The 21,638-nt window shown below is 35.3% G+C and overlaps 1 protein-coding gene across 1 annotated transcript in view; it reads right to left on the reverse strand.

The window, feature by feature from the left end:
* The window catches only part of Gycbeta100B (guanylate cyclase soluble subunit beta-1-like), a 207,036-nt gene that overhangs the window by 18,304 nt on the left and 167,094 nt on the right, over window positions 1-21,638 (reverse strand). Inside the window, exons 10-13 of the mRNA XM_081738661.1 lie at window positions 14,869-15,039; window positions 13,255-13,492; window positions 11,863-12,000; window positions 9,797-9,954 (exon numbers count right to left, since the gene is read on the reverse strand). Of these exons, the coding sequence (XP_081594787.1) occupies window positions 9,797-9,954; window positions 11,863-12,000; window positions 13,255-13,492; window positions 14,869-15,039 (705 nt within the window). The remainder of the gene's footprint in view (window positions 1-9,796; window positions 9,955-11,862; window positions 12,001-13,254; window positions 13,493-14,868; window positions 15,040-21,638) is intronic.

A 21,638-nucleotide genomic window follows, 5' to 3' on the forward strand; every position in this document is an offset into this window, starting at 1 on the left:
TCCAATATGGCGAATCAAATTAATACATTGACATATCTATGGTTAAAATTTAGAACCTTTGGCCAGTGCCCTGTTTTCCAACGTTAGGTATTTTCTTCTTGATATTCCGATATCAAGAAAAAGAGAACTTCATCATTGGTATACGTCTGTGTGTGAAGACATTGATGTCACAACTTTCATATATTTCTCTGCTCTTTATAGACTTGAAGATAAAACGTCTTTGACAACATTTGAAACACTAAATTTTCCGGAAGAGCGAATACTCATTAGCTTAGTGTAAGCAAATGTCTTAACGTCATTACACTGGCCGACATCAGTTTAGTTACAGAAAGTAAAACCTCTGATTCTGACTAATTGCAGGATGCTGAATTCGAAATTTATAACCGTTTTACTATATTAGCTTGTATTTTGGCGTTATGCATTGTTGCCAATTTTGCCATTTTGAAGGGACGGTTTCAGTTGTCATCGAAGTAACCGGTCTGGCAATGCTATTTGAGTAAGAAATAAATTAGATTTTTAGATTTCACTCACAAGGAAAGTACTTGGGCTCGAACGGGTGAATGCGCACAGAAAGCATAGCATGTGTAATGTTAGTATCCCGAAAGCAAACACTTTTGTCCATTTTTCTGCAAGATGGAGTAAACGTCCGCAAGAGCAGAGCAAAGTACAGCATGTGCCATAATTACAGGGCGTTAACTCTCATAGGTCGCGCTTCATCAAACTTTGCTATGGTGCCTGCTTGATGGTCTTTAACTGTAGTGTACGATTTCCTTTGAACGGAGCCATGTTTTGCCGTCTTTTTGCTACATATTGTAACACGTATTTAATATTATTTTTTGTCTTCAGTTTCGGATATCGTTGCAGGAGTTTTATTTTATTTTATTTTAAATATGCGATAAATCCGCACACATGATAATCCTCGAATATATTCTCTAGTGTGATACCAGTAAACTGTGTGATCACCTTTTCGCCGACGGTTCGTATTCACTTTGGCTACTTTGATTGTCCCTTGCAGGACTTACAGTGTTATTATACGTTCTCACTTCTTCCACTTCATTCTCTACATAATCTTCACCACTGTGTTCTAATGTTCGGAGACTTTCGGTTTCTAACTGATTTCCACATTTTTGCATAATTAATTCTTCTAGAAAACATGCAAATGTCTCATCTTCCAGATCAATTCCTTCCTAATGACGTACATTGCATCGCACTTTCTCTCCAACCAATCCCACTACATTCATTGGATTGATCACCACTCTCCGCGCCACTTGACGTCTCACTACACATTCAACCTTTCCTCATGCGAAAAACTAGCATTTGCAGCTTCATTGTTGGAAGTAGTGTAGCGGTAGATATGAGGTAGGCTCTCTCTGTCCCTGTGTAGCGCCATCTATTGATGCAAATTTGCACCATCTTGCAGACAAACTGACATCACCTATCTCTTTAGGGGTACTAACACAATTTATACTCTTATTTCTATGCGTATTTTTCCGGTCGAGCTCATGTACTTTCCTTGACGGTCAAATACACACAAATATGAATGCATGTGTAATGTTAGCACCCCTAAAGCAAATAGTAATGTCCGTTTTTCTGCTATCTGGTGTAAACGTCCGCAAGAGCATACCATGCTGGCAGGACGTCTATAAATTCCGACCCCGGACTATTTTTGAGGAAACATTTGAGTAGATGGAAACATCGGCGCACACGTATCTCATTATATGGAGGCACACATGTTGAATGAAAACGTATTGCCCCAGAGGCTCCCGTAGTGTCCCAGGCAGGGTTCACCTCACAATTTTCAAATGGTAAGGTAGGTGAAGTAGTATATCGTTTGAAAGGTATTGTGAAAAGAAACAATCTGCAACAAGTCCCAAATCTGTATGCGCGACCTATGCAAAATGGTGGTCATAGACTCTTTTATGACAACTGTGTTGACATTTTGACTATCTGCCATTATGTACACGGTGAGCGTACAGACTCGGGACTTGTTTCATCTTGTCTCTTTTCACAACACCTTTCCAATGATATACTACTTGACCCCCTTACCATTTGAAAATTTTGGTTGGGCCCTCTCTGAGACCCTTCGGGTGACCCTGGGACACATTTATCATTCAGAATATGTGCCTCTAAAAGTAATGGGATACGTGCTCGCCTATTTTTCCATTCACCCAACCCTTTTCTGTAGAAAATGGCTCGGAGTCAGACAGTAGAGACGCCCTGTAATTATGGCGCGTGCACTATTTTGCCCTGTGGCGTGGGAGGGGGAACCGGTCAAAACCCCCACAGCCAAAACCCCCACACTCAAGAAATGTCAAAACGCCCACACAAACGGTCATAACCCCCACACAAATGGACAAATCTCCCAAACGCACGAACGGTCAAAACCCCCACAGCCAAAACCCCCACACTCAAGAAATGTCAAAACGCCCACACGATCGGTCATAACCCCCACACAAATGGACAAATATCCCAAATACACGAACGGTCATAACCCCCACAGCCAAAACCCCCACACTGGTAGTCGGTCATAACCTCCAACGGTCATAACTCCCACACAAATGGACAAAACAGCCACACATAGCAACGGTCACAATCCCCACATAAATGGACAAAACCCCACACAAATGGACAAAACTCCCACATGCAGAAATAGTCACAACTGCCACACAAATTGACAAAACCCCCATACTCATGTATTGCCCTTGTACTTTTTAATAACATTGTTTATTCCACTTAAACTGATGTTGCAACTATTCTTCTTGGGCGTCATAAAGAGCCGCAACAAAGACGTGAAATTACGATCATTTCAGAGTGTGGGGGATTTGTCCGATTTTGTGGGAGTTTTGTCCATTTATGTGGGGATTATGACCGTTGCTATGTGTGGCTGTTTTGTCCATTTGTGTGGGGGTTATGACCGATTGTGTGGGCGTTTTGACATTTCTTGAGTGTGGGAGTTTTGGCTGTGGGGGTTTTGACCGTTCGTGCGTTTGGGAGATTTGTCCATTTGTGTGGAGGTTATGACCGATCTTGTGGGCGTTTTGACATTTCTCGAGTGTGGGGGTTTTGGCTGTGGGGGTTTTGACCGTTCGTGCGTTTGGGAGATTTGTCCATTTGTGTGGGGGTTATGACCGTTTGTGTGGGTGTTTTGACATTTCTTGAGTGTGGGGGTTTTGGCTGTGGGGGTTTTGACCTAGACCCGTGGGAGGCCCGGGTTCGATTAACGGCGGGAGCTCATGTGGTTCGGATTTCACGTTAATCAGTAGGTCCGCGTCTCATATAGCCTCGCTGCTGAAAAGGGATGTTAAACTCAAAATCAACTCAACTCAACTCTACTTTGCCCTGCTCTTGCGGACGTTTACAGAATTTTGCAGAAAAATGGACATCTTTGTTTGCTTTCGGGGTGCTAACATTACACATGGTTTCCTTTTTATGCGTATGCACCCGTTCGAGCCCAAGTACTTTCCTTGTCAGTTGGCGACAGATAGGATTCCCCTTGTTGTTGGTATATATACATATATAACAATGAATACCTGGAAGACGGGGATGACTGAAATGCTTAACACTTATGTTTCTCCACCTCCTTTATTTGTTTGTTTTTAGACCACTGAAACCGGTTTAAAAAATAGGGTCTATGTGGCAGCAATGAACGGCACGATGACGCGGGCGAAAAAAGGGCCGACTTCGCCGTTATTGTGTGGCTCAGTCTTGCTCTTATTCATTGCAGTAAGTAATCTCTCAAGTGTATAAGTATTTAGTCAGGAGAACTGACTTGGAATTTTTACGTCAGTAACTTCAATTTTATTTTACTGTATTTTTAGAACTGTTTGCCTGTGTTTTCAGTATCTTTTATTGATTTTATGGAATAAGTGGTTATGCTGTTGCTCTAAGTTTCGCTTTCCTGTGAAAAATGTAAAGTTCTTCCCGCAGAGGATGTAAAAACTCACCGGACGGATTTTGTTATATGTGTGGCGTATTTATGGTTAAGTCGCAGATTTGATCGATAAATGATGAGGCTAGGAAAGCATATTATTTTTATTTTGGCTGCAAGATCGGTGATCAAGATAAAAGCTGGGCCTCTCATGTGTGTTGTTTGATGGGTTATGCGACTTTGGCTGCCTGGCTTAAAGGAACCAAAAGAAGGATGCCTTTTGCTGTTCCGATGATATGGAGAGAATCCCGCAATCATTATGATGATTGTATGACGAATACAGCAGGAAGTAACAAGAAGAAACAACTTGCCATCGAATACCCAAACTTGCATCCGCGATCAGACTAGTTCCCCATGGAGGAGAAAATTTACCTGTACCTACTCCTCCGAAAGATTGGAAAACTGTCGATATTACAGCGCCTGTAGAGCGATGAGAACACCAACTCAATATCTGCAGATGAAGTTCCGAGAGACGGTTTTTCCACGTAAAAGATGAGCCTCACTTCATCCTACAACATTACTTGAATGGTTTAGTGAGAGAGTTACAACTATCGAAAGAGAAAGCTCAACTTTTTGGTGCTAGACTCAAAGAGTGGGATTTACTGGCTCCTGGAACTACTTATACTCACTACAGGAAAAGGAACGAGCCCTTTCCAGAATACTACAGAATGGAAGGTTCCCTTTTTGTATGCACGGACATCATTGGTCTGAGGAATGAATTAGAAATACAACATGATCCATCCGATTGGCGTATTTTCATAGATTCGTCTAAGTACAGTCTGAAAGCAGTTTTACTTCATAATGGAAATAAGCTGCCGTCTATTCCTGTGGCACACTCTGTTTCGATGAAAGAGGCTTACGAGAATCTCGCACTTATTTTAAATCGTATTAACTACAAATAATATGGTTGGCAAATTTGCGGAGATTTGAAAGTTATTGCAATATTACTTGGTTTGCAAGGTGGATTTACAAAGTACTGTTGTTTTTTGTGTCTGTGGGACTCAAGAGCTACACGAAAACATTTTTCACAAAAAGAGTGACCCCTCAGAGAAACATTTAAGCCCGGTACCAACAGGGTCAAGTATGAGGCTCTGATCGATCCAGCCAAGGTGCTGCTTCCACCTCTTCATATTAAGTTGGGCCTCATGAAGAATTTCGTAAAAGCCATGGACAAAGAAGGTGAACTATTTAAGTATCTTAGATAGTGGTTTCCAAAACTAAGTGATGGTAAATTAAAAGAAGTTTTCACAGGACCTGATATTAGCAAACTTATTTATAACGAATTGTTTGAACAGAGTTTAAACGTCAAAGAGTTAAATGCCTCGCGTGCTTTTCTTCAAGTTGTAAACATTTCTTGTGCAAAACTAAAGCTCAAAATTATGAGCTTCTGGTGCAGCAACTTCTGGTTGCATATGAAGCTCTGGGTTGTCGCATGTCTTTGAAAATCCACTTTCTGCATTCCCATCTCAACTTCTTTCCAGAAAATCTTGCAGATATAAACGAGGAAATGAGAGGACGGTTTTACCAGGATATAAGAATGATGAAAACTCGATATCAAGGACGTTGGGACCCTGCAATGATGGGGGACTATTGCTGGTCGATGAAGAGAAAGAACCCAACATTTCATAAAAGAAAAAGTAAAGCAGATGGTGTTATTTGCAGCTCTAAACATTAGACTTTATAAATTACTCTGTGTATGTAAATGCTAATAGGCCTACACTAACAGAATATATATAGCGTTTTTAGTGCTAGTACACAAACAGAATATATTGTTTTTTAACTGGTTTGATTCAATAAATTAATTTTAAAAAATTTTTAAACTGAATGTCGTTCTTGACCAACTGTCGAAGTGAAGTTGATTCCTTTTCAGCACGCAAACAGCTCATTGGCCGGTAAACTTCATGATAGCTCATTTTCCCTATTATGGTAAATCTGACAACTATGCGTTACACAAAAATGCGAGCTAATACAGTAAAATTGGTATCATATTAATATTCAGGAACCTAAAATTATTTAGAATCAGTGAGTTTTGTTTCTGTGACATTTTAAAAGTTTAAAAAAGTCGGCCTGCGTTCTTGTTGCGAATTTCTTCAGTTCTTCTTCGCTTTGAACATTCGCACAAAGATAAAAATTCCGAGGAAGGTGGTCTATTTTTTCGTTTCCTTGATGTCTTAGCAGTACTACGATGTACACAAAGAGATAACATAACATTTAGCCATTCATTATTCTTGTAAAAAAAAAAGAAAAAAAGAAAGAAAAACTCGGTCTTCCTTTCTTTTGGGCTCTTGATATTTGTCCCAGATTCTATAAAATAAAGAGGCGATACCTGTCTTCATATCGTCACATATTGTAATACAACGAGCATTCCCTGAGGAGAGGTGAAGTTCCAAATTTTCAACTATGATTTGTAGATCGCTTTTTAAATGGTCTTTCATCAAAACAAATATATATATTTTTTATAATTGGATGATTTTATCTTTTGAACCTAAAATTAATATATTTAATATTGCCAAATAATCAATTTTTGTATTACTAAGTTATTAATCTTTATTCAATCCAATTTTTTGTTTATATTTCATATGAATTATAAAATAATGGTAACTAAAATATGCATACATCGACTATTCTTTTCTATGTTATACTAAAGTATTTTTCCCCTTTTTTATTTGTTGCCTTTCACTATGTTATTTGGATGTACCTTGTAAACATCATTTTCACTTATCTTGTAACACTTTCAGCTTTGTTTTTTTTTTTTTTACTTTTTGTTTAACATTAACAAAAGACTTAAATATTCATTAACTGAAACTTCTTATTCAATCGCAACGTTCAAAAAAAGGCGCAGTTAAGCGCAGCTGTTCCAATCACATTCTTGTAGTAAATCGATCATAGATTATGCGCCATGACAAAATTTAACGGAATGGGACGTCATATATAACTTTTGAGTTCAGGTTTTAATTCACTTTCAAATAATTTCAAACAATTTTTGATATAAACATTAATGAAAATAAATGTGTAATAACTTACGTTTTATAAATAATACAAGTATATTGTCTTAAAATCCTTTACATACCTCCCGGAACAACGTCTATTTTGATTTAAATAGATCGGAAAATTATACAATGAACTATTTCATATGAAACTCGAGCTAACTTTCTCGCGCGCATTAGGTGTTCCGAGATACACAAAAGTAGGTTCTCTTTGACTTTCAATACTAGCTCTGATATAAACGGCTGGCCGTTTCCATGGATTAAGTCTAGGAGACCAATTGATACTGTAGCGAACCTAATACTTAAAAATAGCCAGATAACAACTTTTCATTTTCATTTTTGGCCACGTTTTAGGCATTTGGTACCACTGTGACCGCTGTCTGCGGCTAGTGAAGCAAGTGAAAATTTTGTTTGAGAATTTGAGGTGGAAAATTCAAGTTTAAAAGTGTTATATTTTTCCAAGATTTGGTTTAAATGATTAATTTAAAAATATTTCGTTCGAAAAATTAATTGAAGAATTTTGATTTAGAATTTTGTTTCCAAAATTTGTTTTAAATTTTTACTTCCAAAATTTTAAGTTTAGTTCGAGAAAAAGTTTGATTTGAAAATTTTTGGATTTGATTTAAACCTTTAGTTCCAAACTTTTGCTTTTTTAAAAATTGGCACAGTTCGAAAAATTATGGTTTCTGAATTTGTTTTGACTTTTAGTTTGAAAAATTGATTTAGGAATTTAATAGTTTAATTTTTTTATTTTTTCCAAAATTCGATTTTAATTTTTAGTTCGAAAATCTTTAATTTTAAAACTTTATGTTCGAGAAAGGTTTGATTTAAGAATTTTAGATTTCTAAAATTTGATTTAAATCCTTTAGTTTCAAACTTTTTAGTTCGAAAATTTTTGATTTGAAAATTTAGTTCGAAAAATTTTTGTTTTGAAAATTTTTAGTTTCAAATTTTTTGGTTCAATTTTTTTTTTTTTTTTTTTTTTGCGGAACCGTTTCGAAAAGAATCGGAGCAGTTTAGATTTTAAAAATCTGGCAACACTCTTTCCATCAATGAAGCGCTTACTGATCAACAAAACGCTGAGCGTTTAAAAAATCGCTCAAACTAACAACAATATTTTGTAAGAGTTTTAACAATGAAACAATCAGATTTATGCAAAGCGTCATCTCTTTATTTAATCTACGAACGACAAGGATGGCCCTCTCTTTCACCGTTGTTAGAGAATAAATGTATCCTTTCAGGGACATACTATTAACCAGTTAAGCGCCATGGTTCAAAACCCACCAATTAGATTAAAACCGAGATCATTCATAGCTAAACGGTTAGCGTACACGTCTTTGGTTTGAGAAACCCAGGGTTCGATTCCTGGCGAAAGCTCTTGTGGATGAAATCAGTAGGTCTTAGCCACGCTGCTAAAAAAAGGAACGTTAATCTCAAATTGAACGTTAAGAATGGACCCTCTGTATATGTCCATATAACCATATAAAGTAATAAAACCTCATCAAAGCGGTTAAATTGCGTGAAAAATCTCCAAAATTTGATTTTTTTACTCATGAAAGGGAACGAAATGGTCCTACATATCACAAAAGTGCATACCCTTGTCTATACTTCCCTTGGACGGGTCCTGTGAAACTTTGACCTCGACCTTTGACGTCCAAATTAGGTTCCCATGCCAAAATCTGCCTCGAGTAAAGCGTATGTTTGCCGGAGCCAAGGGACCACTACTATTGGGATCTACTTATTAACGTGGAATCCCAACCACATGAGCTCCCGCCGGAAATCGAACTGGCCGACGTTCGCGCGAATGAGTCACGCCTACTTGGCACGAATGAGTCAGAGGTCTCTTGGCTCAGGCAAACATAACATATATATATATCCCTCAAGTTTCGAAGCTGAATTTGGGTTTAAAAAGTATTGTGTAGGGTTTAAATAGTAAGTGTCACTGTTCATCTCAGCAACCCAGAAAACAATAGATACGACACCAATAACGGTCATTTTCAATCATTTTTAGATATATCCCCTTCTACCTCCTCGAAGCTGCACCGTCAAAGTGAAATGATAGAAACAATCCCAAATTAGAACTTTATCTATGTAGCAAATTTGTTAGAGATTGGTCTCGTAGTTCAAGAGTTATTAAGTCTCATTTGTTTTCATAGATCTACGTTGTACCGCCAAAGTGAAATGGTAATGCCATTCCAGGCCTGAACCTCATCTATCTTGAAAATTTGATCGAGATCGGTCAGGTAGTTCAATAGTTATTAAGTCACGAACGTAAGCACTTTCATTCTTATGTATTTTTCTATACCTCCGCCTCCTCTAAGCTGCATCGTCAAAATGAAATGATAGAAACCATGCCAGGCCAGAACCTTATCTATGTGGCAAATTTGAGATCGATCTCGTGGCTCAAGTCGTATTCATTTTTATATATCTTGTCCTTCCCACTCCTCTACATTGTATCATCAAAGTGAAGTGATGGGAAACACTTCCAGGCCCGAATATCATCTGTGCTGAAAATTTAATCGAGATGGGTCGGGTGTTTCAAACTGTGCGAAGTCACAAACCTAGTGACTTTCTTTGCTATATACATGCATTGATGCATATATGCATTTCACATTTTATTTCTGTAATAGCTTGCAGCCCCCTTCCTCGCTCTTCACGTAACGCTAAGGCGTGTGTCCCAGATGGGTAACAATTAGCTTAGAAATTTCATTGGCAGCGCATTAGTATGTTCTTGTAAAATAACATAACGATACTACTTGATCGGATTGAGAACCTCATTCAATTTTTCTACTACAGATGTACTGTCAATGTCCCTTTGAACCTTCCTACATCCTAACAGAAAAGTGCACTTGACTCTAGTAAAATTATCATTGTTCCTTACCGATATGCGTCTTCTGAAACGTTGATTTTTCCTGGGTACCCTGTAGTTTCAGTACGACTTGTGAGATTCACGGTATTTCCAAAAAGACAGTAGCGAGGCATTCGATGACCTATGACTCCAGTAACAACTTCACCTGAATGGATGCCAATGGTTATTTGCTGTAAAAGAGAATATAAGTTGTTTTGATTATGCGATAAATGAGTGCTTACATTATTTCGATTACAAAGATAAATAATTGCGATCATATAAAGATGGGGAAAACAAATTAATGTTAGCATATGTACAAAATTTTTATTTTAAAAATTCTGGCGTTTTTTTTTTTGAAAGCTCTGTACTTTTATCCATATCTCGAAGTAAAATTTTTTTTAAATGCTTTACTTCTTTAAGATATTAAAGTTTATTTTTAAAGCAAAACCATTAGCTAATTTCACGTTCAGTGGAAAATGGGCGGAGGGCAACCAGAATTCACACTGTGATAAGTGTATCAAGAGTTTACTATACACTTTCAAAGACCTGTAACTAATAGCTTCTATTGTTTTTGTTACTTAAAATCTGGAGGGCTAGGCACCGCCGACCACAGGCTAGATTCGTCACAGACAGTTATGAGAATTTACCATTTTAAAGAGAGATAGAAGCCAAGATTATTTTAACAATACTGTATACTTATGCAATAATAATAATAATAATAATAATAATAATAATAATAATAATAATAATAATAATAATAATAATAATAATAATAATAATAATAATAATAATAATGTACAAATGTTATCCTTTCAAAGTGTGTAGAAGTACGAGAGTATATCACAAACCACTTAACTGAAAATATGAACGTGAACTAAGATTAGAATCTTGTTAACAGTGAAAATGAAATGGAAAGTTTAAGTTTACGTCCTACGATTATGCCGGACAGGCTAAAGGAGACGGTGATGATAAGAAATGAATGAAATAATGGAATGAAGAAAGTGAGAGGAACCCCGAGAAAATCCACGCACACGGTGTTTGTCCACCACAAAGATCACTTTGCGCGAGCTGGGATCGAGCGAAAGACCCCATGCACCAGAGGTGAACGCTCTGTTACTAAGCCACCGCTGCCTGTTGTTAATAATGTCCTAAAATAAAAGTAAGAATACGCATTGAATTGAAACAAACACAACATTAGTTTCAATAATGCGCAAGATCACACTTATTAAGCTTTATATATAGTCAGTATGATATTGTAAGTATAAAGATTGATATTTAGTCATTGATCAGGAATGGTAAAATGAAATAAAGTTTTTTGTCTGTGTTCGGATCAATCTCTTCTTTATGTTATCTACTCTACCTGAGATGTATTTCGTCTAGAAGCATAAACTATATAGTAAAATATACTATGTTAATTCAACACAGTTACTCTGTAATACTTTAGTTGTGTTAAAGTTTGACACATGTTTTGTGCTATTTCAGCTCTATCAATTTTTGGAGAAAAATTTTCAAATGGTACTGGTTATACCAACTATCTGATAAGATCTTTACATTTTGAAGTATACTGAAAACAAGTGTGAGAACAGAGATGGCAACACTTCTGCTAATGTAAATTATGCCAAAAAAAAATGTATATGCTCACTAAGCAATTGCCTGAAAGATTACCTAAAATTTAATATGTTGTTCATTATTTGGGACAAATGTCAAATATATCGCATAAACTTTTATGCATACCTAAAAGTATTTTCTAAGAAACTAACAAAATTTTCAATGTCAGTTAGTCATATATTTATTATAACCGTCAAGGTAACGTGCAAGTAAAATTCACAGTATAGCTTTATCTGTCTGATACACAAGATTTTGAGACAACCGTCATACGCTTGTTAAGTCACATGTCACTTTGAGTTAGATGTCTGAGGATTTTCTCAGAGTTATTCCGTGCTCTCTCACGACTCTTTTCTCTGATTTTCCCTACCAATATTTACAGGATTTGTAGAATTGTTTGAAGAAAGATGATTTTTTTTAACACTACGTCGTGCCATATGATATGGAAGTTAGTTTGAAACTAAAGTAAGTTTCAAGACTTTTTTGGGTCTTACCACTGGTTCCCCATCAACTTTCACTTCCTTTCCTAGGTCCATCATGTCCAGAGCAAGGCGAGCAATACATCGTGCATGAGTCTGGCAAGGTTCTGGAAGTCCACTTACAGCCATGTATTTATCACCCACAGTTTCAACCTAAAATAGGAAGATATGGATTACATATGATTATTTGTAACTAATCCTATCATAATTAAATTACTTGTCTGGTATTAAGAGATTCAGAAGCTATATTTAGCCTATATTACTATAGCACTGGATTTAAGTGGCACCCGGTAAAACACAACATGTTTACTTACTCAAAACTAAAACAAAATATTCCTATTAACATTATTTATTAGCTATTCCTTTATACGGCTTCTAAATCTTGGTTTCTCCAAAGATTTAGAATTATATGTTTTGTAATCAAGTCCACGTATATACTATGGAAATCATGAAGTTCGTAATGAATATGTGGTTATCGTATGCATCTTTGGCAAGGGAGACAGCGTTCGATTTCCAGTGGAGCTCATGTACTTCGGATTCCACTTTAGGTTTTAGGCCCTCGTTTGATCAGTCTTGATGTTTGCAAGGGACGCAAAATTCCAATCCTACCTACCATTTTATAGAAATCACACCTGGATAAGTTTTGTATAGAACACTTTTAATTGTAGTTTTGCACCATCCCACTGAGGAAGAAAAACGTTTCTATTTTCTGATTGAAATTTCGATTACTTTAGAGTCATATTGTAATCACTTTTGATACAGCTAATTCCATATTAATGCTTTTGTATCAACCAAGTAATATGAATAATTTCGGAGGTTTCGACTTCTGTAAAAGAATAAATTTTTATAGTTCAAGTTCCTAACGTAACGTTTAAAGACGGACTGACGAAAGTTGAGTTGTCTTTAAAACAAAATGGAGGGAAAGTACAAATACTAAATCTCTTGCATTTATAACAAGAATATTTATAAAGATTTACTGCCTGGGGTTAAATGTGATAGTGATAAGCTTTATTCTGCTTACAATATCTTCAGCACAAATAAAAAACTAATCCGTTCTGTGCATTTTTAAGGTTCTGTAAGATGTACGCGTACCTGGTTAATGCTGATCAATTTTATACAATGTAAAATATCTTCCCCTGAAGTTTAACCGTATAATTAACTTCATTATTCTGTGAAAACACGTGACTTACATTTTAATGTTGTTTCAAACGCATATTTACTACACTGCTTCACAATTGCTACGAAACAACACATATTGAGTCATGTTATAACTTTTGGTAACATGATATGGTTATGTCAGATTATAAATATATGAGCAGAAACATTAGTTCAAAATATTACCATGACACTTTTTCAGAAGTGAACGCTTCTTTCTTCAGAATTCGTTATCAAATACGACGAACTTACTTTATAAACGTTTGGATTTTTCTTCGGATCTGTAAGAACATCGAATGTTGTGTAGAGTTCATTCAGCATAAGAACAATCTTCATGGCCCCCTTGGAATCGGAGTTCTTAGCACAATAATCACTGAATCCCACAATTCCAGAGAACAACAAAGTAACGCAATCATATCTACGAGCTGGAACAGGGCGTTTGTGTCTCAATTCATTTGCTACACTGATTGGTAACACAGAATATAACAATCTGGAAATAAAAAATATATATAGAAGATAAGAAGCATATGTTAACTCGAGTAATGTTTGGTAAGTTTTCAAAACGTAATATACGAAGACTTTTATTGATACAGGGTGATTACAAATAATTTATCGAAATCGAAATCTATTAATACAATACTTTTGTGTTAAATCGTGAAAAGAAAGAACAAGTTTGAAAATTTAATTTCCCATATACGTAATCTTGGTTGTTGGCGACAATTGGCAGCACAGTCCTTATTTCCGAAATGGCTTCTATAAAGCAGGAAGCAGTCTGCATTTTGTATTATTGGAATTGTTTTCCTTTCTTGCCACACAGCGTGCATTCTGTAGACAGTTTGCAGTTCGGTTACCAAAGCATTTTGAGGGCATATCGAATATAAGCTTTAATAAGAATATGCTAGAGCACGCATAGGGCGAACTATACTACCCTATGAATGTGTTCCGTGTGACGAAATAAACCACATCAAACATTTGTAACAGTATGACCTAAAGGTTTGTAAATTTTCATGTTTCATTCGTTATTGAATGTGTTACATTTTAAAACATAGCTCTTTCAAACTGGATGAACCATTTATAGTCACCGTGTATATGAATAGCATATAAGCAAGCAATATATTACAATTATTTTGTAATGAGTCTTCCAAAGAAAAATTAATACGAGTGATAATATAAGTGACAAAAATATCTACTAAAATATCTAATGTAAGCTAAAATATATTTTTTACTCGTCTTTTTGATAAAGAAAGGAAAACAATTTGGAAAAGCTGCGTAATATGTTATCAAATAAACAGGCGCGTTAGGGATAAGCATCCTTATAAAAATGAATCATCATAAGGAAACAAACTATTAAGAACATCTTTGAAAGTGACATGTAAGTTAAACATTTTGAATATAAAATTTATTTTTAAAAAATCGACATCATTTTGAAGTTTGAAACTGAGTCTTTTGATATCTTCTCTCAAAGATTTTTAGTATAACAATCTCCAAATTAGCAACTGGATCACGAATAAGCTGTAATAAAATCAGAAGACTTTAGTCAGCTTGTAAGTAAAATCACCTTTATTTACCTCGGTTTTTTTTATATAGTATGTGAGATATAGATTTTAGGTAGCAACATTAAAATCCTGCAGGGGACATGTTCTGAATTAAATTAAAATTTTACAACAACACTAGCATTTACAAAAATATGTTCTAAAATGAGACATATTCCAACCTATGAAACTTATACGGCTGAACAAAATATTTACGTATATTGAAGGTCACGAGTACTTTTGGAGCAAGTTACAAATTGATGTTGTACAAAAACCATGCCAAAAGTATTCCAAAACCAAAGATTCGAATAATTTTAACAACACTAATACTTACCTGTCTGTCTTCTGCTTTTCGCTTTCTAGTTCTCGATACGTTTGCTGTAATTTATCAGTAAGAACTTCCAGATTTCTTGTTAACTTGTATTCCGCTTCGAATTGTTCAGAAAGAAGAACAAGGTCTCGTGTTGCATCATGAAGTGGAATATCACTAATGTATAGCCCTCGTCTATACAAAGAAATAGTGAAAAGTATCAAATAAATTGAAAATCTTTAGCACACCATAGAACAAGCAAGACATGTAATATGTATTATGGTTCTTATTGATCATATTAATATTAAAATTTGTCAATGGACATCGGTTATTTCGTTATTATACAAGATACATTTAAAAGATGTATGTATATACGTACGCACATTTATAGTAACCATCCTTTGCCCTGTGTTGTTTCCGTTATGATTTTCGTTCTACTGGAAATACGTTTCCAGATAACACTACTAAAATATCAATGAATGACAGTTGTGTTTAGCTAATTAAATTTTCAAAATATCTACAAAATACCATCTCCTTCAGTATTCTCTGTGCGAACAACGATACTTTTTCTACTTTCAACGACAAAAACGGATTAGAAAAAGGTTTGCGTTATGAACGTTTTGTTGTTATTATTATTATTTATTTATCATCATGAAAACAAAATAAAATAAAATAAAATCTTCCAGTTTAACGTCCTACGATTATGCCTTTATCCTAAGGAAGACAATGATTATGCCAAATGAATGATGATGGAAACATTGTTCGACTAAGGATGTGAAGAGATGAGAGTACCCTGAGAAAACCCACCGACACGACGTTGTCTACTGCAAATTCGGTCCGGAGAGGATCGAACAAGGGACTCACACCAGAAGTAAGCGCTCTACCACTGAGCCAGCGTATCCCCGTCATAAGTAATACGTAAAGGGGACGCCCATGCTGGCTGGACGGCCAGAGCTCCCACTATGTTTAGCTATTGTTGACGCCTGGGCGTTGTTAAACTTCGGCGTCTCCGCCATTATTACGTTAATGACTTGTGAGGGCACTGGTGTCAGGGGGCCCAGTGTTAAAATATGGGAGTTGGGGGATAAGAATGAAGGAATTCACTATATAAGAGATTGCAAATTTAAAATAAGACGGGAGGAATACAAAGGTTCGGAATCTGCCACCAGCCTACCAATTCAGGGAACTGGTTATTAGCCATGTTACAGTCTCAATAGTCACATAAGCCTAGATCTAAAGTCCAGGAATGGATAACGGGGTGCGTCACATATATACTTGCTCTTCCATTTTCTACTGACATTGCTATGTCTTTGCTTTACTATATTAGAGTTTAGTTATAATATTTAATCAAGATATTTTTCCAACACATAAGGATGTATTTCTCCACCACGTTATTATACTCTTCAGTGCTACTGGTATATCCGGATTAAGCGCTGTTTACTGACTTACATTTGCTTGAAATTAATTTTGGACACAAAATTCAGATTTACAAATTTATTATAATATTTCTCAATTCCTTTACATAGATTTAAACGCCAAATAAAAAGATCTAATTTTCCGCTAACTTGATTTCTTATTAAAATGAGAAAAAATCTGAATTGTAGAATCAGCGTTAATTATTTCACTATTGATTACCAATCATAATAGAAAATCTTGCTCTGGAACACTTTGTCTCGTTATATCCTAAGTTCACATTACTACGTGTGAAATGATATGATACGGCAGAAAAATCGTAACTTGATTAAAATCAAGAATTCAAAAATTCAAAGTTTCAAATAGCAATGGTGTAGTTGCAGTGCATTCATCTTGCTTCTCCCCTGTTTGCTACCGCAAGTAAGAAAATTACATTTTTCTTACTACACGAGCGGAAGTTCTAAGTGAAGCATTCAACAAAATTTGTAGACAGACTGTCAGGTTCGGTCCCTGATTTCGCTCGTCACTTCGGTTTTATGGCTTGTAAGTGTGATTTAGCTACCCATACACTTACTATTTCCGGTGGGACAGTACCTTCCCATGGGGTGAAGACATATGATGCAATTCCTCTGTTTTCTTCTGTGATTTCAGAATCAATCGGAAATATCCCTGACATTGGATTTGTTAACAATTTTGTTATTTTCTTGCTTTACATCAGGGATGCAAATAAGCAACACATTTTACTAGCCCGAAAAAAGCTACTAACCTACATCTTGCCTTTACAGTTTGCAATAAATAATAGTGATATTAAATACTCGCTCGCACCGATCAACCGCTCGTCCCGGGCGAGTGGACGAGTGGTTATTTGCATCCTTGCTTAACATTATGAATTTAAAATAGTTTAAATACATTATCATTTTTTTCAGTTTTCCTTCAATTAGTTAATTATAAATCAACTAATTGTTTTTAGGTTCAAGAATAATTCCTCATGATTAAGAATTCATTTCAGGTATTCCTGTTATCTTCTTCTATCTTCACTCTTTCTGTCTTCTTACTCACTTTCGCTACCTTCTTACTTCACAGAGGGAGACAGAAGTATTGTCAAGTCCTGATGATAATTCCAGTTAATAAACTATGCTATAGTAGAGGCACTATTGCATCTTAGTTGCTGCCCAATGTATTCCATCTCTGTTTCGACTAATGGCAGAATGTCCATTTGTGGTTGAGATCCACCTCTTAGTATCATCAGTAGTTACACATTGATTATTTCTGCTGTTACACGTAGTATGTTCCTTTCGCTTTGCTGTTCTGCATAGGATAAAATACCAGCAAGATAAGCACCAGATGGAAAGTTGACTATATCCACTGGACATCCGCTGCTATTGCTTTTCACTTTATGCATACACAGGTTGTCGATCATATGTTGTAGTCTTACAGAAGCTTCACAAGTTTCCTGATGTTTGACAGTTCAAAAATGATATAATGTAGCTTTCATACTTTCTTCTTGAATTATAACTTCTAAGTCCTCTCCTCGACACTGACACTAATCCCATTCATTAGGCTGATTTCTTTTTCTTCTCATATCGGTGAATGGAGAGTTTTGCAACTATGTTGAGGAAATTAGCAAAATTTTGCGTTTATTGGAACATATAAACATAAATTTTCATTCCCTTGTACGCTGTACACTTTTATCACGTAACATAAGATACAAAGTAGACAGTTGTGGTAAGTATGTTGTGCTTCTAGATGACTGAGGACCTTTTATTTTAATTGGTATAGTGAATATCAAGTCATCATTAGTGATATATTTGAAGATTTGCTTCTTCCCATGTTATTTTTTCTTATCGAACACTATTTAATCAAAATTTCTATATTGTTTCTTTCTATGTTGCTTGTCGATAACATGTGTAATTAGCATCAAATAATAAAACACCTATTTCTCCAATAAACGTAGAAAACAATACAATTATTTGTCTTTATTACAAACGGTTGGAATTAGAGCCAAAATGGAAGACCCAATAACTTCACAATATCCTGCCTGTTACAGAAATATGCTATTCTATAGGTAACATGAAGTATTTATACAGTATTGCTCTCTGAATCCTACTGCTTCAGAACTCGAACAACTGATAGCATTGCACACGAGACCTCGAAAATTAGGCGAGAAGCATATTTCCAAGTTCGGGACGAGACGTAAAATATTACAAGTATAATGAAAGTGTCTCAACTCGTCTCGATTTTCAAAGAATATTGTGTTCATTTTTTAAAAAATCAAATATTCCTCTATAGACTAGATATAACACGAAAACAATACTTTGTATCTCCAAGCTCATTGAATATCCAAGAAGTAGAAGAAAATATAGGTAATTGCTTTGCTTGTTCCATACCTACACATTTTCATTGCTAATATGGTTGAATATGCTACTTAGGCTGCAATTTGCTGACTGATATAAATAGCTGCTCATTCAGTTCTGTAGTATGATAATAGTTGTTACGTGAGGTATATTACATCTGTGCGACGAGCATATATAATATGTTTTTCTTTACTTTTTTCTTTTTTAATCAGAGTAGAATGATATTTCGTCACTTGCGTATAAATAAAATGTTCTTAATGTTTGTGATAGAATATTAACGCTATAACTAATCTCAAAAACATCCAGGTGTTAGATTCAGATCATGAACGGAAATTGAAGTTTGAAACCTTGTTAATTTATGTTCAGAAGACGTAGGCCAATCTATTAAATTAGATTTGTATTATTATGATGCTTAGGTTTCACAACTGGGTCACAAGTCATAAGAAAATTTTTCGCACATACGAGTATATCTGAGTTGTAAATACAGGTTCAAAAATACTTATAGAATTAAATATTAGTGAACAGATGAATGTAGTAACTTGAATAATAGCGTTGCAAATTTGTTAAAAATATGTTTTCTAACTTGAAACAGATAACGTATAGATGACTATGTTAATATTTAAGACAGAAAATAAACTTAAAATTTGCGGGAAATATGTCATGAAAATCATTTGCTCACAATTTCCCATTTTTCATGTTTGAAAAATGACAATCCTACGAAAAGATTGACTGATCATGTATATAACTTCATCCAAACATTGATAGAGTATGACGGCTGCTGTAGTATAAGATTTAATTATTTTTATTCCTATGTGAGTATGTTCGAATAATTGATCATTTCCGCACCGGAAAGTAGTAGCAGTGTAGAATAGGTTCAAAGCGCCGACTTGTTTGTTCTCTGTCAATTCGTTTATCTTTTAATCTTTTCTAGTTCTGCGAATGGTATGTTACTGCCAAATGATCAACACGTAGTTTCTCTGCAATATCTTGTTTTTTCAGCAGATGTGCTTCTTGGATAAGCTTTGATTCGTAATCTCTAAATACCGAACGGATTAGTATTCTTTTTTATCCTCTAAGGGTAAGATACCTCAACTAAAGTTTCGGAACAAACCTCCCTTGTATGTTGGCTCACATTGTCTTAATTTAACACTTACTTTCGTTAACGTTTCGAATTATTTGGGCTCCTCTGTGACCAAATTCAAATATTCTTGTTAAAATCGTATTTTGGTTTCTATTCTCTTAGGCATGAAAATATACAAATATACAGATACGTTCCTGTGACATATAGATCTGTAAAGTGCTAAACAGAGGATTTAGAATGATATTAAAAAAGGCACACAGCCCGCATGTTTTACGGCCATTGGTACGTGTCAAAGTAAAAGTACTCAAATTCCTACATTAATTTGGCGCAACCTAACTAAAACGGGCAGGAATAGGTTGCAGTACACCGGAATATTATATGCTTGTAAGCATCCAGGAAGATGGCCACTTCATTTTATGCTGCTTGAATCATGCTGGATTTAGACAAGAACCGCCACTGGACCTATTGGATTAATCAACCAAAACTACTCTTTCTAGAAGTTAAGTACAATAGACTATCAATTATCCGGTGTCCAGCTTACTTAAAAATAGAAAGAAGAAAGAAAGAAAGACGGGGAGAGAAAGACTTTGTAATAAAATTAAAAATATTTTTAAAGGTCTACTTGACTTGTAACGCTTTCATAAAAACGCTGTTGAGAGAAGGACAAGCAGTCACATATTAAGAATATTTTCAAAAACTAAGTTTTGATTCTTTTACACAAACCTTTTTTTACATTTGTGTAATCATTTATCAAAGTTAATGTTTTGTTTATTACAAAATTATTGCATGTAATTACTGTGTACAAAATACTTTCTCAAGCTGCGATACTCTAGCTGCTGCTGGGCAATACGTATGACTTGTGTTAGTATGCTATTGGATAAGTTGAGGGCCCCAAGTTTACATTATTTCATGTTTTCTGGAATTAAGTTAGACATTATTAAATGTATCTTAAGATGTGTACAATATTTTTATTCTTGGATTTTCCTTTTCTATATATACATATATTTCAAAATAAACGATACAACACATAGCAAATATTTATAACGCACAGGGTTCTATGCTAAGGGGTCAAAAATACTAATAAGAGTGTATTTTTTCAATGGTATAGGTCGTGTAAGTAGTTAGTAATTACAAAAATCTGCCATAAAGTCTATGTTATGTTTTTGTTATTAAGCCTGACTTTTTCTGCTTTAGGCCGTATAGTCGGTAGTTTTCTGTGCATACATGCAGGGAACGAGAGAAGATAAAAAATTTTCGAGACGATTAGAGACATTTTTGAAACGAAACGAAAAGAACCTGGTCGAGAATTGAGTCAAAACAGAACTCTTGGAGAATCGAGACGACACAGACTTCGATAAAATTTTACGGGACAAGACCTTTATAAAAACTGTTTTACCTCGTGGGCAACATCAACTACTGGGCACCCTAGCAAAAAATTAGAGCAAATGTGGTTTCCAAACATGAACGCTGCTTCGGAATTCGAATGTTAAAAACATTGTTTATGTGTGAGCTTACGTTTACCCAGCTAGGCATATACCGCACGATTTGTTGTTCAGTTCAAATTTGTTAAGTGGCAACCCTAGTAATTCCCTTTGTTAATAGATGTGTTAACTTGTTCAATGACAACATGCTAAAAGATTTTAGAATAATTAAAAATGGTTACTAACATTATACCACTTTGGAACGTTGAATCTCGAAAGAAACCACGACCAGTGACTACAAATCCTCTACAAGTTATACCTTAGCAAAAGGCATGAAAAGGCAAAGAATGTAGACACACTAATGCCACCAGAAACATAGTTACCTAACGTTACAATTGAAGGTTTATCGCCTTAATCTCTCTTCTTCAGCTTCCACTTTCGCCTTCACCATATATTTCCAAGGTAAATACAGGTTGTTACATTTCTATTCAAACATTATTACTATTTGTTAATAGTTTACTTTAA

This window comes from Thermobia domestica, chromosome 14 (genome assembly GCF_964235325.1).
Source record: "Thermobia domestica chromosome 14, izTheDome1.hap1.1, whole genome shotgun sequence".
NCBI lineage: Eukaryota > Metazoa > Arthropoda > Insecta > Zygentoma > Lepismatidae > Thermobia > Thermobia domestica.